Genomic DNA, 23587 nt, shown 5'->3' on the forward strand with positions numbered 1-23587 from the left:
TACATGCACTGACTGTATCTTTAAAATCAGGTTAAGATTACGTTCAAATAAAAGCCGGCTGATTGGTACATAGCAAGCTGCAACGTGCAACCAAACATGAGTATAGGCTACAGCTTTGCATATTCTTTGTTCTCAGAGGATGACATTTCATGTTTATTAGTGTCACCACTGGGACAAACTTTCTGCATGAACACAAATAATATCCATATGTATACAAAAACAGCTGCAGTAGCCTTACTTGACACCATGGTATTTGAGGACTCTGTTTCTAAAGGTGAAAGAGTCTTTACTGTCATGTCATCATTACAAATGAAGTTACAGCTTTATATCGGATGATTTTGCTAGAAAAACAAATTAGAGCTTGTCCCAGTGTCGGTGTGTTTGATTTTGCAGCAGAATCAAGGCCTCTACAATTCTGCTTTGCATGTTCCCAAAATATCCCTGTGAGTAAGTGTTGATAGTGCTTACAGGCCTGTTTCTGCAAGGTTCGCATGCACGGACTAAACAGACACCACACGTCCCACTGTTGTGTCTTTGTGCAATGTTTGTGTCGTGCATAGACACCACAACTTTCTAGTGACCTTTTCATAACATGTAGGTAGCTCTGTTCATGATTGATTTGTAAACATGAGCGATTGTGCATTTTCTCAATTTCCGAATATTCCGAAATGCTCCTTCATTAGGGCAAAAGTACTGTTTAATAGACACCCAGCAGAAAGCACCATGGGTACGATTTGTCATTTGTCAGCAAACTAGCTGCATAAAAAAATGTAACAAACTCACAAGAAATTGGTTTTAGTCAAATTGGGGAATTATATGTTTGTTATATGTTATATGTTTATATGTTTACACTAGACACATTAATCATATAGGCTCCATGTTAACGGCTTTAATAGACATTTGTGTCAATTCATCATTCTTTTTCTTCTAGTTCAAATCTGTACCATGTGACTTTTGTTAAATATTTGCCAGAGCAGCATCAATATTCATGATTGTTGTCACAGTAGTTGGTCGATCAGTGGGAGATACTTGTAGCCATTTAAAATCAGTGAGAAGTGTAAGACAAGTGCTCCCTCTAGAGGGATAGCTTGTCTTGACTATTATGAGCACCAGCAATATTCTCAAAATATATTGTTTTTTATTGTCTTAAGGATCCAAAGCAGCAAAATGTATATTTGATATAAAAGACCGTTACCTGTACAAATCAGGCATTCTGCATTTAATTTCCTTTAAATTCAGAATACCAAGAAAAATCAATGAAATTTGAACCTGTTTTTCTAGATTTTCACGTTCTGCAGGACATATATTTAAGAACTTATTCAGTATAAGTTAGTAGATGTATGTTAGTATTCATACTATGTTCATTTTACAGACAACCCTCTTGTGAAGTGACACAGATGTAATGTTGTTTTTTTTTAATGTGGATGTCTATTTGTTTAGGCTGGGGTAATTTCAGAATGAATGGACACACACACACACACACACACACACACACACACACACACACACACACACACACACACACACACACACACACACATTGTTTTGACAAAATTTTTTTCAATTGAATAAAAAGGTTTTTTGGAGCCAGTTGAGGTGGTTCGGGCATCTAGTAAGGATGCCTAGGGAGGTGTTCCAGGCACGTCCAGCTGGGAGGAGGCCTCGGGGAAGACCCAGGATTAGATGGAGAGATTAGATCTCCACACTGGCCTGGGAACGCCTCGGGATCCCCCAGTTAGAGCTGGTTAATGTGGCCCGGGAAAGGGAAGTTTGGGGTCCCCTGCTACAGCTGCTGCCCCCGCAACCCGACCTTGGATAAGCGGTTGAAGATGAGATGAGATGAGATGAAAACTGTTTTAAAAAATACTCGTAATTTCCAGTAAGATATCAGACATACCAGTAAGAGGAAGAATGAGCCATACCCGAGGTAAGATCAAAGTCAGGATATGACTCAAAACTGGGACACTAAACCCACTCACTGACATAACTGCATTCACTGTTAAGCTTTTTAGTATTCATCATGAGAGGGGAAAGTGTCACATAGCCCGTTTCTGCACAAAGTGATCACTTCTAAAATCTAGACAGCTCATTCATTTTAATATAGATACATCACACACATTGTTATTGTGTTTGTATTATAATTGTCTTCTATTCTATAGTTATCTTTCGATATTCGTGCAATACCTTCTTTTACTTAGATAACTTGACAATAGGACTTGCAGTAGTCTATCCTGCTGGACTCCATATTTAATCTCATGTTTTATTTTTTTGATTAAATGTTAATACACCTGCAATGCCAGAGTATATTTTAGATTCACTGCAGTAACATTTACTGCAGCTTGTGATCTAATATTCATAAAAGATCATTAACACTGCGTAAAAAAAATGAATGGTGTTTGTTTATGGAGGACTAAACATGACTTAAGTCTCAATACATAAATAAATGCATATATATATATATATATATATATATATACATACATATATATATACCTATATGTGTGTGTGTGTGTGTATGTATATAAATAAATACAGGAATAAATAAATAAATGCTGAAATAAATGAATAAATAAATGCCTGCCTCATTAACATTTGGAAACAAGATACAGATAGACAGAAATACAAAAATAAATAAATGTAGGCGAACATAAATGTAAAAATCAATGTAAATCATTTATTTATTTATTTAATTGTGTATTTGTGCATTAACTTATTCTTTTATTTATGTATATATTTCTTCATGTATTAATTTGTTTATTTCAGCATTTATTTATTGAGATATGGTCATGTTTAGTACTCCATACCATAATAATGAACAGTGCTGCTGAAATCAAACATTCAGGAGAGGCGCGTTTCCCTGCCAACGACGTTTTTGCTTACGTATGACGTTCTCAGCCGAGCCGCTACAGCCTACACAGGCCGGGTAGGACCCCAGCAACAACGCTGCGATCGGTTCAACCTGTGAAGATTGGGCTCATCAATCGCCATCCATCCTTTGAATAGACAACATTTTGTGGAAATATATCACCGCCACTGATCAGAATATACACTAAGTCGTTGAATCGGTGAGTTATGGATGCGAGAGGTTGTGTCAAATCTACAGTTTTTTGCTTGTCTTTCTCCGCTGCCCAGTTTTATTATTTGTTGCTTTGTTCTGGGCAGCAGCCATTTTTAATCGCCTTGTCCTACATACCCATCGCTGTCGTGAGACCGTTTTGAAAACCACTAAGCTAATGCTAACGTAAGAACAGTTGGCTCTATGTGGTGGCTTGAATAAACAGAAAAAACTCACTTCTAGCTACACAGTCTTAAATTTGGTATTATAATTATATTGACAACAGCTCTACTGGACCTTTGAGCCACTGTTGGTCGTGTTTACATACCCATTTTTCTTTCAGCTAACGCTAGCATATTATATTTTTTGGACGTTCAGTTACACTGTAAGGTAATTTTCGGGTGATTTCTCTTCTGCTAAATTGACGTTTTTCTGTGTTTTATCCCCCCTAACGTTACTTGGAAATAAACAGTTTTTGTTTTCGTGCAGCTAAGTCAAATGGCTGGTGCTGCTGGAATTAGCATGTTAGCTTTCAATGAGGTAACGACACCTACAACTAACGTTAGTGAGAGAGGCGACAACGGTTGTCAAAATGATGTTGTTATTAAGGTCTATAGCTAGTATATAACTCTGTAGTTGTTGTGCTTTTTTGTATCGGTTGCTGTCTGGTTGAACTAACCTTCAAAATGCAAACAACGTCAAGGAATTTATAATGTTAGCTGTCATGACGTTAGCTTCCATTTTTTTTAACGCCAACCAACGTTAAAAGTGTGATTTGGTGCTCTTTGTAGAAATTCTTGTTTTTCTAAAGTTAAAGCGACGTTAAAAGGGAATTGCAGCCTAAATCGACCTTGGTGGGCAGAAAATTGCACCGGTGAGTCCCGGCAAAAACGCCTATGCGGAGCTTTAACGGAGCGGCCTTCAATAACCTAACGTTACGTATCTGGAGTCTGGTATTCGGTTGAAAGGACCACATTTATTTTGCATGTTTGTGTAAAAAAATGTTCAGAAAGGCAGAAGCCATTGTCCTTAGCGTGCGTTAGCGTTAGGACTATATAAACTATCGTTTTGTTTGGTTAGAGCCGAGTTATTTAGCACATATTAAAATCGACAAGAATATTACAATTTAGAGACATTTAAGTTTAAAAAAAAAGACATGTTAAGGAAATCCAGAAAACCCACAAGGGGCACGGCATGTTGAGTTCCCTATAATTATTTAAAATGAAGGCAAATATATATATATTAAAAAGACATTAAATATATAATGGGCAGAATAAATTGACAAACATATACAGCGAGTATTCAAACTATTATTAAAATACACTGCAATTTAGCCTCCATTTCACCCATTCCTGAAAATATCTAGGTTTAATAGAAGTTCAAATATTAAACATGAATCACTTTCAGTTGTCCATGTACAGTGCTTGCATATTTTTGTTCATCCACATGTTTTTTTGTACTTGCATAGTGTTGTTAGAAGTTACTGTAGTATTTGATTAATATTATTGCATTACATCGGATGTATGATAGCATATTTCTAGTAACAAGGAGTGTTGGGGCTAACAATTTGTGTAACTTAGCGTTGTAATGATGTAATAGCTTAACCTGGTGCTTTGAGAGCACGGCCCACTAAAATATATCAAGTCAAAGCCATTTCTGCAAACATCGCTTCAGTTCTATAAGGTAGTTTAAAGGTAGTGAGAGAATAGATTGAAATGGAGTTTCATCAGGGAAAGATGGGATTCTTGGCATGACAACTTAATGATGTTTACCCTCAGCCAACAAGAATTTGGTTTGTCATACTTAATTGTGGTTTGAATAAAGTGTTAAGCACGTCAGGTGATGAATAATTTAAAAGGAACTGTTATGTCAAATAGCATAAACACAGATCCATCTTACCCTTAGTGGTATCACGGCATACAGATGATTGCAGGGACTGAAACTGAATGTATGTTGTGGTGATCAAAACATAGAACAAATATATTTATAGAAAAAATCATATGCATTATAAAAGAAATAATGGTCCAGTAACTCAGGATTACTCGAACTGTATCTGAATCAAACATAAAAAAGGTGATGGTGATGCTCTGATTGATTGGGGTCTGGTTTTAGTTACAGTTAGTAACACTGGACAGAGTCGTTGTATCTCGCTCAAACTTACTCATGTACCACTCCATTTCAGTGGCCATATAAAAGGCAGCATGTCCGCAGCATTTGGTTTCGATCACTGCAACTCTTTGCGGTTCATAGTATGTACAAAATACCAGTAATCCTACACGAGGAACTGTGACACATGTCATAGAATAGACTAGACAAGTTGGACGTGTTGAGGCCCCCAGGTCAGGAGGATATGGAAAAAACAAAAACTGCAAGTTCCACACCAGTTTGTCCTGACTGTAAATACACATTTGATTTAAAATGGAGATGTGTGATTTGTTTCAGTGTCTATTTTAACCTAATACTATATATATATTTTTTTTTTTATGTTGCATTGTTAACCTAAACATAGGAGGTATTTTTTAATTTGGTCAAGGTACCTTTGACAAGCCATGTTCTGTCAACCGTGCCAACATGGTGCAAGTGGTTTTCCGTACTGCTGGGATGTTGCTGATGTCGCATTTGAAACGCTTATGATCACTGTGGCCTAGGGTCCTGACATATGGTAGAACTAGCGATGACAAAGGCCGGCTGATGCGTCACTCCACATTGGTTTACATCTTTTATTAAAAGTTGCACATGAACACATTGCAAAAACCATACACCCATCTGACCATCAACATGCATTCTTCATCTGTGTGAGAAAATAGTCTTTATAATATTAAAAAAACCAGCACAGAGACAACTTTAACAAGCTATCCAATCTGTATTATGAGAATATGCTGAGACTGTTGTGAGACAGAGTATGTCTGGTTTAACATTAGGAACCTGCATTAAATGTTCACAGAGTGTCAGATTTAACAGTGGGAACGTGCACCATAAGGGTTTGCTTTGCCTTTCCTTCACTTGCATTGCACTGGTATTTATGGGTAAAATACTGATTCACTGGATTGGCTGAAAAGATCAGAAAGCGCTCTCATCTACTGCAGATTTGTCTGTTACGTCACTAGCAAGCTATACTATATTCCCCATCGATACACATCGAGCTAAAACTATGGGCATTGGTTGGCCACAAGTTAAATGGTGGCCCACTGTGGATGCCAAACAGTGTCTACTTGGTATTTCAGGTTCCTAAAACATGCTACACAGTGCCAGTGGAAAGAGGCTATAAGCTGGAGGAACATTTTATGGCAAGATTTATTTTATTAATAAATCAAATTTGGAAGAATGAATATTTTAACACTTTTGTTGAAATCGATGAACAAAACATACAACGCCTCAAGTAGCCTTCAACTTGCTGCTTTGGCAGCAAAGGTCTTCTAAAAAATTAGCTTTTGGTTTTAAAATGTAAAAAAGAAAGAAATTCAGAATGGGGAAAAAAAACTAGATACTGCCCAGCATCACAAGGTAGTCGTGCTGAACATGCTCCACCCTGAAAGTTGAATAGTTTTTCCCTTCAGTGCGGTCTGTACTTGACATTTCTTCTTCTGTTCTCTTTGTAGAATCAGAAGGCACTGGGAAGAGGCGCAAAGAAAAATTTCCATACTCGATGACATTACATCGCAATGTCCGATCGTTTGGGGCAAATAACCAAGTCCAAGGATGGGAAAAGCAAGTATTCCTCACTCAGCCTATTTGACAAGTACAAGGGAAAATCAACAGAAACTCAGAAAAACGCAGGTATGGTTGATTTTATTTTGTGTCTCTTCAACACTTTATTACTTTCCTACCGCTCTTTGGCCATGTTTCCAACCCTTCTGTTTTCTCGGTCCCCTTGCTTTATCTACATGTTTTCCCCTGCAGTAGTTCCGCGACATGGCTTGCAGAGTCTTGGCAAAGTGGCCGCAGCCCGGCGCATGCCCCCACCTGCTCATCTGCCGAGCTTGAAGTCAGAAAACAAAGGAAACGACCCCAACGTGATTATTGTGCCGAAAGACGGTACAGGATGGGCGAACAAGCAGGAACAACCAGATCAAAAGAGGTAAGAGAATAAAGGTTAAGACACTATGCACTACCCTTTCATCTAATCATTATATAAAGTTCAGGTAAATCCACTGTGCTACAATTCATTTTATTTTTTATATATTAACATATGATATATGCACTACAGTGGCATTCTGACAGCCTATGTAGTTTGCACTTTTCACTTGTAACTCAACTACTCTCTGGCAATGGGAAAACCAACATGAACTTTAAACAGATCCTTTTATCTTTCTCAGAAGGCAGCAACAGGAAAAAGTACAATAAAGCAGAGTCTTGAGTTTCTGTGCCCTTTCTTTTTATCAAAGCATGATACATGTACCTTTTAGCTAGATTTCATCCTTTTAACAGCTTTCTTCTTTGCCTGTTTGTAGTTCTATTGCATCAATACCACAGCTGCCGGAGTTGCAGCCGCAGCTGGCTTTACAGAAATCTGTCTCCAATCTTCAGAAGCCCTTACCGGTAGTCAACCAGGAGGTGTGTATGTGAATGTGTAGCTATGGCTATGTTCAACCTTTGATAAAATTGCGTGTTTAAACATCTCTCATTTAATCTCCGAGAAGCACTTATTTGTACACAACTGTGAGTCTAGTGCAGATTTCATTAAATATATCAAAAACTCACTGGAGTCTTATGAACGTGACCGGACAATTGCAGTACAATCCTTACTTTAATCATTTATGTGATACTTTTTGGTATCGGCCATTCTCAGTGTGTATTACATACTCTGAACTGTATTAACAATCTCAGTTTGAGAGCAAACTTTCTTGCCAAATACAGGATGATACCTAGTGATTCTTTATGTTGCAGTGTAGCTAAGACAGAGAGAGGGTCAAGATTGAGTTGGCAGCTTTTAACCATGTTTTCTCAGGGTAAAAAATGACTCATTTTATGTCTCAAAGGTCAAAGAGACATAATGCTGATATTAGACTGTGACCATGTTTTTTTTCATTTCCCCAGAACACAAACACAGGTGGACCAAAGCAATGGGCCCAGCTAAATGGAAAGGCAGTAGAGCAAGATGGTGAGTCATCTCAAATGATTGAGAATTGAGTGAGGTGTGTTAAAAATTAAATGACATACTAATGTGGAATCATTTGCTGTCCAGATTGACCCCTCTGTCATTGACAATTTGTTAAGCATTCTTCTGTTTGTGCCAGACAAACTTATTTCTTTATGCCATTCCTCTCAGGTTTAAGGGCCTCAAACCGACTTCAGCCCTTCTCTCACGAGGAATTTCCCACGCTAAAGGCAGCTGGAGAACAGGACAGGGCTGGCAAGGAAAGAAGCGGCTTCGATCCGTCGTATGGGCCCGGACCAAGCCTCCGCCCCCAGAGTAAGTCTTGACTCTAAAGAATCGGTTGGCAGTCTCATAGATATGCTCATGTCTGCTGGAAAGCCATTATAGAATTGGCGGAACATATTCAGAGTGTTGAGCCCTTTTTAGTCTCTTAAAGAAGGCACACTTTGCAAATTGGATATCTGTCTTCTACAACAACTCCCTGGTCATTTTGTAGATATCCAAAATGGAATTCCACTTCCCTCTAACATTTCTAAGATGAATGGCACAATGACTGTCAATGGTAGGCAGTGTAATCTTGCACTAAAAACAAACTGTTGCACACATAAAACGTGACTCACAAGATTTGTTTTCACGGGACAACTGTGCAGGAATCAGGACACCATAGATATTGTAGAGACTAGTGTTCATGTCTATTCTTGAAGTATTCCTACATTTCTTATGGTTCTGAAGCTGTGACGATGTGTAACAGCTGTTATGGCAAAATTTGTAAATCCTGTCATCCCTAGCTATTTGTCTGTTGATGTCATGTACTTGAGTATTTTTCAAGCAAGTAGAACTTGACTGACTCACAGCTGCTACCACTGGGTCGGGCAATTGTCCCTCCCGGCAGAGGAGAGAATAGAATAAAAAAGAATGTTTGTGTTGGCAATTTGAGATGTTCTGGATTAGCTATTTTAGTGATCCAGAAAGCATTAATTGACTTAGCACCGCACAATTTAATGATGTCATTAAAGACATGCAGATGATGTTAAAAACAGTGTGCTATTACTCTTCATTTCAAGATGTGACGAGCTGGAGGGAAGGTGGTGGCAGGAACCTTCAACCCTCGGCCCTGACCCCCGGCCTGCCAGCAGATCCTGAGGTTAAGCTCACTGCCCTGGGTGAGACGGGAACCCCTCCAGCCCCATCTCACCCCCCTTCTGCCACTGGCACAACCTCTTCTACTGTAGTGACTGCTCAGTCACCAGTCCTTGACCCCAAGGAACCTTCCCTGCGACCCGCCCAGCCTGTCCGCAGAACAACCGTCCCTACTGCCCTGCAGTACCAGCTTCACCACACTTCGACTGCTGTCTACCATGACATGTTGCCTGCATTTGTAAGTGTTATATGACTCCTATAAGATTATATGATTCCATTGTTTGTATATAAAAAAAATAGCTGGCAGTCTACAGGTTTTACTTGTACAAAGTTTACTTGTTGGATGAAGCCAGAAACAACTCAAATCCTTTTGGCGGCTCATTGTTTTTCTACTATGAACACATTGTTTCATCCTGCTGTTTTCAGATGTGCTCTAAAGAGACACGTGAAACCCCAGGTACAGACCATATTCCTACCACTGTAGCAGCACCAGCCCGATTTGACAGCAAACCCGCTTTTAGACAGAGCTATGCCAAACCTGAACTTGTCAAGTAAGTGCATTCACAATGTGAGAGCATTTATCCATTAAGTTGTTTGACCAAGAAGTTTGCGTCATTTGAAAATTGCTAATTTGTCTTTCTACCTTCTCCGATTGCAGCGGTGATGTGAGAAGAGAGAACCGCTTTGTCCGCGCTACATCTCGACCTTCTTCTCAGCCTATCCGTAGGCCTGGTGACAGACCGCAACGCCCAGCCATCATTAATCCAGAGGACCTGAAGGATCTGGATGAACTTGACAATGACTGTGAGGATGGATGGGCTGGTCAGTATTTCTTAGACTTGTTTAACTGCCTCCATCCCTCAAATGAAAGATTAAAGTCGACTGTGTGGAGTTAGTTTCTTAACATAGTTTCCTCTTCAGCTTTTGAATACTCACTTCCACCATAGTTTGCCTGTGAAGTATTACTGCTCTGACTATTAATAAGGCAAATTATGAGCACAGAAGACATGAAGTAGTCTTTTAGTAATGATGCATCAGCCTGCACCCACAGTCTTATAGTATAGCTACAAGATAAAACTGGGTACAGTTGCTCTGGTTTGGAGGTTTAATCTCACATGCACAAAAATACTTGATGTACATTCCATACAGAGAGGTCAAGATAACTCTGACAGTTGGTGATCAGATCCAGCTGCATCTGTAACATTAGCTTGTGAAGCAGTCCGTCTCAACCAAATAATTCAAGCAATTTTGTCTAATTGTTGGTAGACAAGTAAGATGTGTTGGCATGCCTGCTCAGGACACAACTAGTTGACTTGCCCTCTTATGGTTTTCATTCAGCCAGATAAATGTTAATGCCATTCCTCTTTCGAGTGTATGGTTTTATTCCAACAGACTTTGGTCATCCGAGCTTATGCAGGAACTCCCATATTGTTTTTCCAGCTAACCATCTGAGAGCATGCAGATAGGAATGCCTGTTCACAATGCTCTATATCCCATCCTACATTACTGCCCCTGACTGTTCATTTGTTGTTTTTCAAGGACTCCATGAAGAAGTTGATTATAGTGAAAAGCTTAAGTTCAGTGATGATGAAGAAGACCACTCTGGTGAAAAAAACAGGATGTGGTGAGATCTCTTTCATTATTGCTCTAAATAAGCTCACACTCATTCTTTTATCATTTAAAGGGTGCCTGGTTTAATTTTGACCTCTTACTTTTTAGGACTGAATGGGAGAGAGAGAACCAGCGTGACTGCCAATCCTCCCTAAGTTCAGGTGAGGCATCTTACCCCCAGGAGGGCCCAGAGGAGAGCTATTCCTACCAACATCACCACCACGAGCCTCCCAGGAAGACCAATGGCCGATATCTCTCTACGGACACCCCGGTAACAACACACTATACTGTGTTTTTCCACTTTCGTCCTCCTCCTCCTCTGAGACGACTTATCTAAGATGAATTCATGTTGATGTTTATCTATAGTTAAAACACATCTTATTCTTTAATCTCCCTGCGACTCTGGAGGTTAAGGAAACATTACAGAGCATATGAATAGCAGTTTGCCTCCACACATCCTTGAGTGAGACTGTCATTGTGAATAGGGAGAGATGACCTTGCAGTAACCATAGAGATATGTATCTGACTACTTTCACTTGCCATTCTTTTTCTTTGGCAACTGAAGATTATGTGCCAGACGTACTGAAAATACTGATCTTGCATAGCAAGACCTATCTACGCAGCGTTGTGTCGGTGCTTGAGTATAGTCTGGATACACCAGCTTATTATTCTGGGATAATGGAAAAAAACACCCTGGCTTGTTATTTTAAACACACAATTGTCTTGGGCTGAGCTACGTGAACGATGTCCTTGCAAAACAGATAGCGGAAGGGGCCCAAAAGATGTCAGGCTTTATCCCAGAGCTGAACATCCGGTGAGCCAGACTGTGGAAATGCAGATCATGCTTCTGTTTTTTGGCCAATTGCTATGTGAAAAATCTGTCAGATGAAATCCCTAAAATAACCCCCCCCCCCCCAAGTACAGTGTCACATTAAAGCATACATATTTAATATTTTCTTCCACTAAACAAGTCTTTGGGGCTTTTTAGGCTTTTTTTGTCTATGTGAGCAGATGGGCTTAGTAGACAATGTAATTTAGACTATTCTATAAAATAAAATATTTCTTCGTTAAAACCTTTTGGCAAAGTACACAATAAAAATGCATTATAAACTGTTCTATATACTTGAACTGCATTTGTTCGATTTGTAGACCCTACAGAAAAACCAAGGTGAGTCACTGGCTGACCAGGAAGATCACCAACGCCAGTCTCAGGCCCCAGCTAGGGCAAAGTATGTGTCACCTGAGCTGTCAGAGGCTGTTGAGAGGGCCCGCAGACGCCGGGAGGAGGAAGAGAGGCGTGCCCGTGAGGAACGACTTGCTGCCTGTGCTGAGAAGCTCAAAAGGCTGGATGAGAAGTTTGGGAAGACTGAAAGGCAGACATCAAGGACAGAGGAGGGCCAGAAAGAAGGAGATGGCAAAGAGGTTCAACTTTCCCCAGAGGGGGAACAGAGTAAAGGCCACCATGAGACCTGGCAATACAGCACAAAAGGTAAAAACTGCATGTAGACTTGTACATTTAGGACCACATATTATATGTACAATGTAAAGATTATTGCAGATTATAACAGCAAATTCTAATAGTGCGTTATGATTATCAGATGGAATTGAGGTTCCCCAGGACACCTCTCCTGGCCATAGTTACCATGAGGAACCTGCCTTCTCCAATTACCGTGCCAGTGAGGATGATGGCCAGGAGCCCTCCTCCCCCTCAGGAGACTATAGTGGACGTCATCCTTCCAAATCCATCCCACCCCGCTTTCAAAAGCAGCCACAACACCATCAACAGCAGCAGGTGAGCACCATAAAGTCTTAATCCCAGACTAATGCTTTAATACAATAGTGGTTGCTTTTTGAGAAGAGGGCTTTTGAGAGTTCATCGAACCAGGGATTTTTTTAGGGTTGCATTCATCAACATGCAAACATTCCTGTGAAGGGTGTCAACCTATTTGTCTGAGTGGATTTTTAATTCTTGTCAGAGGTTTTTGGAGCTCATGTCATTTCAAAGTTTCCAAAGGTCTTTTTCACAGAAGACATTTTGACATGTCATTGTAGGAGAAGCACATTATGTAAATTATAAAATAAAGGATGGCTGAATTTCTCTTACCTGCTTTGGCTCTGTCACACTGGCATGGTTTACTGGGACACATCAACAGAACAGAACCTTTTCTTCTATGATAATTCAAAATGTCTGCTGTGAAAAAGGCTGATTGCAAGACTTTTTTGGTATTTTTCTCCCTCCCAGACAACAGCTGCTGTGTTGATGGCCGTCATGCATGGGGAGTAAAACACAGACGTTCACATTAATCTGAATTTTATCGATATTAATATTCATATTTAGTCTGTAGTGTAAGTTATTGATCCTTTGCTAAGAGCAACTTAAACATCAGTCGTAAATGTAGCATTGAATTGGCGAATTCTGAAGCCTCATCAATCAGCCTCAATGTAAGAAGTCATTTTTACATAGTCGTTCTGTGGATTTTTCCCACCATCTCTTAGAAAGTGTATTTGTTGTATACATTCTACAGGAACAAGTATACAAAATGCAGCACTGGCAGCAGTCAGGTCACCCCGCCCCATCTAGCTCAAGCCACACCCAGCGGGGCTACTACCCCCCACATGTCCTCGGGTTTGATCCCCGCTGGATGATGATGCCGCCTTTTATGGATCCCCGCATGGCACAAGGACGATCTCCTGTTGACTACTACCACTCTTCAGGTGAGCACTAACTCAACAAAATGAGTGCATACCGTCACATCTGTATTCAGTTTTTTTTTAATCGTGGAAAAACTTGAGTTTAAACACTGAATGTTTTTAGCAGGAATGATGAAACCCATGATGCATCAAGACCACCTGAACAGCCCTGGTTCCGATGAGGGAGGCCATCCCAACCTGCACCAGGAGAGAAGAGCCCCTTCCACTGAGCCTTACCCTATGTGGAACCAAGATGGCTACCCCTTGCGCAGCTTCACTCCACCTTACCAGAGACAGCATGAAAGCTCAGACAGTGGCCAGCCAGAAGACAGGTCAATTATTTTTTTAAATATTGAAGCATGTGAATTTTGCACTTCTTAAATTAAGGCTTTCCTTTTGTATTTCGATCAAAATCCCAAGAACCAGCATCATAAAGCAGTATTATTTTGTGGGTCTGTTTTTGTCATTCGTCATCTTTTTTTGTACCTTCTTTTTCCACAGAAATGATATGGCCTGCTCCCAACAGGACTCCTATGAAGAGAGGGCCAGTGAGTGCTTGACCCACCCCCAAGATGATATCCCCCATCAAGCTTACAAAAGCCGAGGCCCAGATAGAGAACACCAACACCATGACCAAGGCTTGCCGACCACTGCTCAGAACCACTCCTTGAATCATGCAGATAGTGATTACCCAAAACAAGACTCTAGAGACTCTGAATCTCACGATGAGACCATAGACGGCTCCAAGGACAATTGGAAAAGAGACGGAGGCCAAAAACAAGATGGAGGACTCAACAATACTCAAAGCCAGTGGTTGGAACCCAGTTCTAGTTCCAGTAGTAGTGTTAGCCAGCCATCTGAGACAAGTGGGCGCACCTTGACTCGCAGAACTGGGCCCATCAAGAAACCAGTACTCAAGGCTCTCAAAGTGGAAGACAAGGAGAATGAGAAGCCTAAACCTGAGCCTGAGGAGAAGCCTGTCCCTTACCGCCTGGAGAAAGAAGTCCTTACTAATGTTTACGATTTGAAGAAAGATAACCAGCCTATCAGCAACAGGCGTTCAGCTTCGCCTGTTGTTGAGAAACAGCCCGAAGAGAGGCAGCGTCAGTCACCAGCTCCCACCAAAACAGACAGGCCTCTGAGCACCCACAGCGATGACTCTCCCAAGGAGAGCACCTGGGAGAGTGGCAAGAGCCAGTCACCTAGAGATAGCCTGGAAAATCGTGAGCCCCAGGCACCACGGCGCAATAACTGGATCTTCATTGATGAAGAACAGGCCTTTGGTGCAGTCAGGGGAACAGGTAGAGGCCGCAGTCGTGGCTTTAGGGAATTTAGCTCAAGAGGTGGAACCCGTGGTGGCCGTGGTGGAGACAGTCTCAGAGGGGCTTATAACAACAATAACAGCAGCAGTGGCGCTCAAAGGGCAGGCAGAGGCAGAGCACCACCTAGGGACCTTATCAAGGTGGAGGAGTTCCAGAGGGGCAAGCCCCGCAGGCGAAATGTCAGTGAGACCTTGAGTGAAGCCTCCGAGTATGAGGAACTGCCCAAGAGGCGCCGCCAGAAGGGATCTGAAAATGGAGAAGGTTACACAGAGTCTGGAGAAGTCCGTAAGGCCGATAGAGACTCTTGGAGATCCAACAAGGTGTACACAGATGACCAGACAGCCCAAGATTCCAGAGAAAAGGCCAAGGCCACCAGGGGCTTTGGAGGACGAATGTTGCCTCCCAGACTGAACACCTCTGGAAGTTACAGTCGAGGCTTTGGAGGGTCAAGGGAAATTTCTACATGGAGGGGCCGTGGGCCTCAATTTAGTAGCACTGGTGGCCCCCTGCAGGAAAATGGTTATGGTCCTGGAGCTGAGTCTACTTACTCTCGCAGACCCCCTGTTGAACGTGAGACTCTCAAGTACCCTCCTAAATTCACTGGCTCCTTCATGGAAAATGGCACAGAAGAACGGGAAGGTGAATATTACTTTGACAATGACAACCCTGACAGGCAGATGTTAAGGAGACGGCGACCCCCCCGTCAAGACAAGCCTCCGCGCTTCCGTCGTCTACAACAAGAACGTGAACCTGGTTCAAATCAGTGGACAAGTGATGAATACATAAATGGAGACTTTTCAAACTCCTGGCCTGGTCGACCCAAAAGCAGTGGGGAAGACAACTGGCCAAGTGGCCACTATCCTGGTGGACGCCCCAGCCAGCATGGTCAGGCTGAGGAATGGGAGACGGGATCAGAGAACAGCGACTTTGGTGACTGGAGAGAAAAGCGAGGTGGAAGTGGAGGCGTGGTTACACAAGCACATGGTGATGTTCCCTCCGATTCTGGCCATAGTGAACCAGGCTCTGGCGAGAAGAGGGAGCTTTGCAAGAGAAGCTTCTCCAGCCAGAGACCATTGGTGGAACGGCAGAACAGGAAAGGAGAGCCATCACTGCTGGAAGCGAGCAAGATGGCGCGTACTCCTGATAACCCCCCCACCTCATCCAACAGGAATGACAGTTGGCAGAATGGAGGGACTTCTTGTAAGAGGTAAGGGGAATGATCAAACAAACTTAAAGATGAAGTAATTGTACACATATGTCTCGCCACTGTGAAAGAAGAATCCTCTATGTTGGGAAATGATATTAATGCTCTAGTGTCTTGTTTTATGTCTGGTTGTTATAACTGCTTGGAAACCCACAACACAGGATGTCTAAATAAACTCTGGTTTAGACTCTTGCAGTGACAAAACTGAAAACCTTTTGCTCACCTTTCTTTGAGGAAACAAACAATTCTATTGTACACATGTATGAAAGTGAGTTCTTATTCTGTGTAGAGAAACAGTTTGACTGCTCAGTAAGATGCCTAGCTTTCACTTTACCAGCACTGATACTAGATTGCTGGTTGTTCTGATTTAGTGAAATTCTGGATTTGTGAACGCGTCTGTTTTCAACTAGTACCAGTGGTTAACTTCTGAGGTTTCATTTTGTCTTATCTCTTGGTCAAAATGTATCTCTCACTACCCTTTAGATAGTTGGTTCTGTGGACACTTTTCCATCGTTTTGAGGAAGTAAAATGTTATTTATAGTTTGATATTGTTTCCCCTATTATTGACCAAAGCCTGGGGTGCTGAGCAATTCTTGCCATGCAGTCAGTTCCAGATCGACCCATTTCATTGGCAAGATGAATGTGGGAAAGTCACTCAAGCCTGACAAAGAGATTGGCTACAAACATTAAATTTGCCCATTTCTCCTCAGCATTTCTCCTGAGTCTTTCTCTTTCTTTTTCTGGTTGTTTCACCTGGCATCTCTAGCCCTTGGTGACTAACTTAATTGGCTAAGTGAAGGATTTGTTAAGATACTTGTTTTTAACTGCCAAAATGAGACAAGATTATCAGAGTTTTTTGGGTTATTTTGCCACAGTTTAAAACATTTTTGATGCCAGAATACCCAATTGAAACCCCTTTGCCTCTCGCTTTCCTGTGGTGTTTTTTTTCAGCAGGAGCCCAGATGAGTCGGGCTCAGTCTACAGCATAGAGCAGCCGGAGGAGAGGGAGTCCACTGAGCCCTTAGGGAAGAAATTAGACAAAGAGTTGAAGCAAGGACCTGTCAAGACAGACATAGCCGAACCTCTGTCCCAGTATGAGCTCAGCAGCTACCCAAGTGAGTCCAGTTTTTTGAATGTATCTTTTTGTGTTCTCCATGTTGATGGGAATTAAATTAACAATTCTAAAGGTGAACTGTTGCACATATACACTGTAAGAAATCCCTGGAAAACCAGTGCTACTTCATTTTTACATTTGGGGTAGAGAACTGATTATTTTTGCATTGCCCACTTGTTTTATAGTTGAGGGGGATGCCGTTTCAAATACAGATGGATACCAGGATGCCTTGTCCAAAAAGCAAAGACGCCCACAGGAAGATGATAGGAGGAGGAAGGAACAGGGAACTGCTGTAAGTTAACATATGCTCAGTAATGAAGCCAAGGATGAACAAAAAGTGTTGGGTTTTTTTAAGCCATTTCTCACTGTTGCCTTTGTTAGGTGCCAATAAAGAACAGGACTATCACATCGAAGATACCGCCACGCTTTGCCAAAAAGCAGGGAAGCTTGGGCATTGAACAACCTGAGGAAGCGCTTTCTTCGAACAACCTGGGAACTGAAATCTGGGAGACAAACAGCTCAGGTACACACCTACCTTTGTGTCAATGATTGGTTCTTGATACTTTTCTCCTAATTTTGGTGTGATTAGGGTTGATAAACACGCGCCTGGAGGCACACGTTAACTCAAATATTAAACTCGGAGAACAAGTTTATGATGACATTTCTAAATCTTTTATTTCTTTTTTGTATTTTTTTACAGCTAGAAAAAAGACACGTTTGCTAGAAAGAAGACAAGGAATTATTTTAAATGTGCAATCCTAGTTAAAATGTCAGTTTTTGTTTTCCAAGGTAGAACTATGTTAACAAACAATTTTATAGACGATGGAAATTCTGTTGGAATGGAAAAAGTGACAAAATAATTGCATTCTTCACTAAGAGCATTCGTTTCTTTTTTAGCTCTTTCAGTACAGTCTTCAGGGGGAGACTCATGGACTAAACAGGTGTCTTACACTGGGAGCGAGCCGAACTCTGAGGTAGTACAATGCAGTTTGTCATCGAAACATGCATATTCTGTGTCTTCACTTGTTTGTCTGCAGTTAAAACATATTTCTGAAACCTTAATTTTTTTTATTTATGCCTATTATTAAGATAACAAATTGGCTACAATGGTATTGGCTCACACCAAGAAACATGAACTAATTATTTTTTTCTTCTTTGCCAGGACTCTGATGCTGGCCCCGAGCAGAGTAAAGAACAACACAAGCCAGGGCCCATTGGAAATGAACGCTCCCTAAAGCACCGCAAGGGATCGGAAGGTGTTGATCGTCTGGAAGTTGGCCCGATCACGCCAGTCAATGGTGTGGACCTCCATGTGGACACTGTGCTGCCTGTGCCTCCTATTGAGTTTGGTGTCAGTGCCAAAGACTCTGATTTCAGCCTACCACCGGTCTCCAACCCAGTTCCCGTGTCCAATCCTGTCAACAAGCTTCAGGACGCACTTAGCACCAATGTGAGTGACTACATCTGTACAATCACCACAGGAATCATTAATAATAATTTTGCAAGAGTATCTTTTTGTTACTTAAAAACAGGAGATATTGACTTGTTAATGACTGATTCTGAACTTTTGTCTTTGAACAGACTCTCAATCAGAGTATCCCCATGCTGCGGTCCAACCACCTGCAGCCTGGCATTAACCTTAACCCCATCTCCTTCCCCAGTGCTGACCTCACTCTCAAGGTATTTGAATTTCTTTTCATAGCAAATGAGGGATGACTGTCTATTTATGCAACTCTTTCTTGCATGGGAAACAATATAGTGGGATCATAAAGGCAAAACTATCATATTCAAACATGCATATCAACCTTAAACGTTTCTTCGTCTTCAGATGGAATCAGCACGCAAGGCATGGGAGAACTCCCAGTCTCTCCCTGAGCAGGGCTCTCCTGGTGGAGGCGCTTCAGGTGCTCAGCCTCCATGCAGCGTTGGCTCATCCAGTGGTGTCAGCTACAGTTCCTTTGGTGGGGTTTCAATGCCTCCGATGCCTGTGGCGTCTGTAGCACCTTCCATGTCCATGCAAGGTAAAACGGGTTTTAATTTTCTCTATTTGATGAGGGCTTGATTTTTAAGGGAAACTAAACTAACAGCCTGTTGTTGTCCCTTCTATAGGTAGTTTTAATTTTCTCTAATTGATGAGGGCTTGATCTTTAAGGGAAACTAAACTAACAGCCTATTGTTGTCCCTTCTATAGGTAGTCATATTCCGCCATTGTATCTGGATGGTCATGTTTTTCCTAGTCAGCCTCGCCTTGTACCTCCCACCATGACCCAGCAGCAGACCTACCAACAGGTAGAGAGAAAAAATACACACACTACCACTCACACACACATAGGCAGGCAGGATTGTTTGTGTATCAGCAGAATTATGTTACATTTGTTCATCCATCCATTCAGGCGGCCCAGCAGATTCCGATCTCTTTGCACACATCTCTTCAGGCTCAGGCTCAGCTGGGGCTTCGGGGAGGTCTACCCGTCTCTCAGTCCCAAGAAATGTTCAACTCTATTCCCCCCTTCAGGTACTGCCACCTCAATTTATCATGGAATCTCCACTGATCCCATTCATGTGCTTCACTTTAGTTGTTTTATCTGTTTCACAAATGTGACACTGCCATGTAGTTTTAATGTGTTTTCCTTTCTACGCTTTGTCTTGCTCCTTTCAGGTCCCAGGTTTACATGCACCCCAACTTGTCACAGCCAAGCCCCATGGTGCTGTCGGGCGGAGCCCAGCTCAAGGGACCTTACTCTGCTTTCCCTGGCATGCAGCCGTCAGACATGGTCAAGACACAGTCAGGCTCACACTATCAGCCTATGAATGGCAGCCAGCAGCTGGTCTATGACAGCCAGATGAACCAAGGGCCTGGTATGGGTTCCTCCCAGCTGATGGACTCGCAGCTCATCCAGGTTAGTGAATTGGTGAAATTCAGTTTAATAAAAGCTCAGTACACTGCTTTCCTCTAGATGCTTGTCAAATTTCAAATGTATTTTTAAACAGAATCTTCCTGTGAATGTTCTCATTTGTCCAGGTCATCGTTATCCTCAAAGCAATTTCAGTCAAAAACAACTGGACTGGTTGTTTGTCTAGGAAGACGTTTCACCTCTCATCCAAGAGGCTTCATCAGTTCATGTACGCATCTGACCAGGCTGGGACTGGTCCTGTTTTTTTTTTTTGACTGAAATTGCTTTGAGGATAAACAGAATCTTCATTCATGTTAAAGCTGGCATAGGCAGTTTATTTTGTTGTTGGGAAAAGATCCATCATATGTCATCATGATTTAAAGAGAAAACTAGACTTCTACTCCTCCTCTTGGCTCTGTTGTGAGAGTTTAGAAAATCTAAGCTGTGATGACTACGGCCAACACCGGGTGTGTTCCTTTGCTGTTCTGCGAGTGCAGATGTGTGTGCATGTCCCTTCGGGGAAAGACAGTTCTGATAACTGTAGCAAAAGGTTCACAGCTGCAGCTAATTCAAGGCTAAACCAGATAAGAGACTATGTTAACATTCTATACACAGTACAGTATACACTACAATAATCAACATTAGCACCGTGTTTATCATACTTTGAGTGACTGCTCTATCCTTGCAGGCTGTTCGGATAGCAGGCCGAGCTGTTAGCAATATAGTATCTCCATCTCTTGAATGTTTTGCTGATATTTACAGTAATTGACATGTTTATTGTCAGACTCTATTAGATATTGACAGTGTCTGACAAACACAATAAAATACCTGTCAGTATTGGTGTGTGTGTGTGTACGTGTGTTTCAGAGATGAATAAATATTGGTTATAGTTTAGCCATCTGCTAATTCTAGCCATAGGCTCACATCTGCAACTAATTCAAGGAAGGAGCTCAGGGCAGAGAGGGGAGAGGTAGAAGTGCAGGAAGGAGTCTCATTTCAATTTCTGGCGTTTTTATTTTTTGCTTGCTTTTGGCCTCCTGCAGCTATGACTTAGCAAGTATATGCCTTCATAGCATCATCAGACCATCATTGGACTGTTGCTTTAAACACCATTTACAGTAAAATCTTTGTTTTTACTAGGTGACCATGCCCCTTCCTGGCTCTCAGCTGCGCTATGGCTCAGCTCAGCAACATCTTATCCTCCCACAGTCCATCCAGCTGCAGCAGGGACAGAACCTGTCAGTCGGGGGCCCACGCCGAATGCTGCCACCTGGCTCCCAGGCTACGGTCATGACTGGCAGCCGAGAGGTGTGACTTACAGTCCTTATATTGCTTAGACAATAACCAATAGTGTATAATTGGTGCACTTGTGGAAGTCAAGCTCAATTTTACCCTTCAAAAACATGTAGACAAATTTGATTAAGGCTTAATATTATTTTATTTATACAATCATTGACAATGTGTCTTTTTCATTACCCAATTATCAGGGTTCACAGATGGAAATGAAAGGTTTCCAGTTCTCTGAGAAGCCCAATCATTCACCAGGCTTATCTGGGGGTTCCTACAGGTGAGTTAAAATAATAGAAGTTAACTGTCTATAATACACATGCAGCGTTGCTTTGTCAACAAGTGAGATATGGTGTATCACAAATGCTTATTTTAGTAAATGGATTTTAAAGCTATCTTTTATTTCTCCCCTCTTTTCATCAGGCCTGGTTCTGCCAGCCCAAGTGGGAAGCCCTCTGGTCCTGGTGGGCCTGTAGGCCCTCTGCCTACACATTTTGCTCAACAGGTATTTATATTTCATACATGCATACACTGGAGATCAAAATTAGAGAACAGATTATTAATACGATTATTATTACGTGATTTATTCTGAAATATTGTTTTTTATTGTTCCGAATTTGTTAAAATATCCGCTGTGGCTATACCAAGGCACTTCAACAAAAACCTTTATTAGGCAAAGTTAGAGAACACTTTCAGATATCCCCTCGAAGCTGCTGTCCATCTTAAAAAGCTTGCCCGGGGTTCACTTTAAATAATTAAATTTGAATAACATGATAGGTTAAATACATCGACATTTGCACAAAACTACATTTTAAAGGCAGTGATGCAATTGAAAAAACAAACCTGATGTTGAATTCAAATATTTGGGCCAAGTCTGAAAATTCCCCTAAGAAATGATACTGACATGCTAATTATTTGTGTTTTTATTTATGCCCCTCCCTCCCTCTCCTGGGATCAATAGGTCCCAACTGCTCAGGGCAGCATGGTGATGCACATGCGGCCCCCCACCACTGGCCCTTTCCCAAATCCCATCCAGAGACCAGTTATGCAGGTCAACAAGCCTGTCATCATCCGCCCCCCCCCTTACCCCAATCCTGGCCGCGACCTTTCCCATTCTGCCCCTCCCTCGGCCCCCGAGCCCTCTGTTAAAGGGCCAGAGGATGGCATGAAGGTGAGCCACCCACTGTAAATATAGGTAATTTCATTTTTTTTATCCATTTTCTTTTTCTCTATCTGTCTTACTTGTGGTGTGTATTTCCTAGTGAGTGCCTTTGACTTGAAGTTTAGAGTTAGAGTTGACATATCTGAGAGGTCTTCATAGACCTTTTTAATGGAATTCTATTGCTAGGCAACAGCCTTGGTCCTTGTTACCTTCCTGTCAGCTGATGAGATTCACATTCACTGCAACAGGATCAAACGTGGACATATTTCAAATGTTTATTTTTATAACTTCTATAGTATCCATAGGATACTTTTATAGTGCTGTTAGTTGTATTTTGAAAAATAGAATTTTATATTGTTAACAATAATATTGATTGTGTGTGTGTATGTAGACAAAACCATGGGTGTCCAGCCCTTCTGCTGGAGAGTTTCTGTCCTGCATGTTTTAGGTTTCTCCCTGCTCTAACACACCTGAGTCTAATGATGGACTCGTTATCAAGCAGCTGAAGCTTTTCAGGGGTTTGATAATCATAAGAATCAGGTCTGTTAAAGTAGGGAGAAACTTAAAACCTTCAGGACAGCAGCTCTCCAGGAGCAGGGTTGGACACCTGGACTAAAGTACTATATAAACATTTGACAAAATACAGTAATGACTTGTATTCCTGAATATAATCGTATGCTAATACATGTTCTTTTTGACTAGTGAAAAGCTAATCATTTAATTTTAAGTGACAATGTGTCAGTAAAAGTTTACAAGTAAAAAGTAGTCAGCATGTAATCATTGTTATCAGGGTTTCCCTAAGTTTAATACAAGCCCAGTGGAAACCCTGGCTATGGTTAGAAATGATCAGGTTAGAGTAGCACTTATGCTGTTATAGATAGCTGAGCATCTTTCCTGCTTTTAAGACACTGTAAAACTGATCCAATGTAAGTAATTGCCAACACTGCTTTTCCAGACGAATCATAAATTGGCAAAGTAACTGTGCAGACAGAGAAAATCTGTCAAAAGA

At 41.5% G+C, this 23587-nt stretch overlaps 1 protein-coding gene across 1 annotated transcript; it reads left to right on the forward strand.

The window, feature by feature from the left end:
* Window positions 1-2924: 2924 nt before the first annotated feature.
* Window positions 2925-22611, forward strand: prrc2b (proline-rich coiled-coil 2B). Its single transcript, XM_083929457.1, is given in 31 exon segments — window positions 2925-3065; window positions 6655-6832; window positions 6956-7133; window positions 7507-7609; window positions 8093-8156; window positions 8325-8468; window positions 9218-9531; window positions 9720-9844; window positions 9952-10115; window positions 10833-10917; window positions 11013-11175; window positions 12054-12393; window positions 12503-12696; window positions 13430-13619; window positions 13720-13927; window positions 14097-16124; window positions 17073-17236; window positions 17421-17527; window positions 17617-17758; window positions 18133-18209; window positions 18398-18685; window positions 18817-18915; window positions 19064-19256; window positions 19427-19524; window positions 19629-19750; window positions 19895-20135; window positions 21270-21437; window positions 21617-21696; window positions 21840-21921; window positions 22378-22491; window positions 22493-22611. Coding segments are annotated over 30 exon segments (6483 nt in total). The 5' UTR covers window positions 2925-3065; window positions 6655-6717; the 3' UTR covers window positions 22586-22611.
* The last annotated feature ends 976 nt before the right edge of the window (window positions 22612-23587 follow it).

The sequence above is a fragment of the Echiichthys vipera genome (genome assembly GCF_963691815.1).
Source record: "Echiichthys vipera genome assembly, chromosome: 16".
Lineage (NCBI taxonomy): Eukaryota > Metazoa > Chordata > Actinopteri > Perciformes > Trachinidae > Echiichthys > Echiichthys vipera.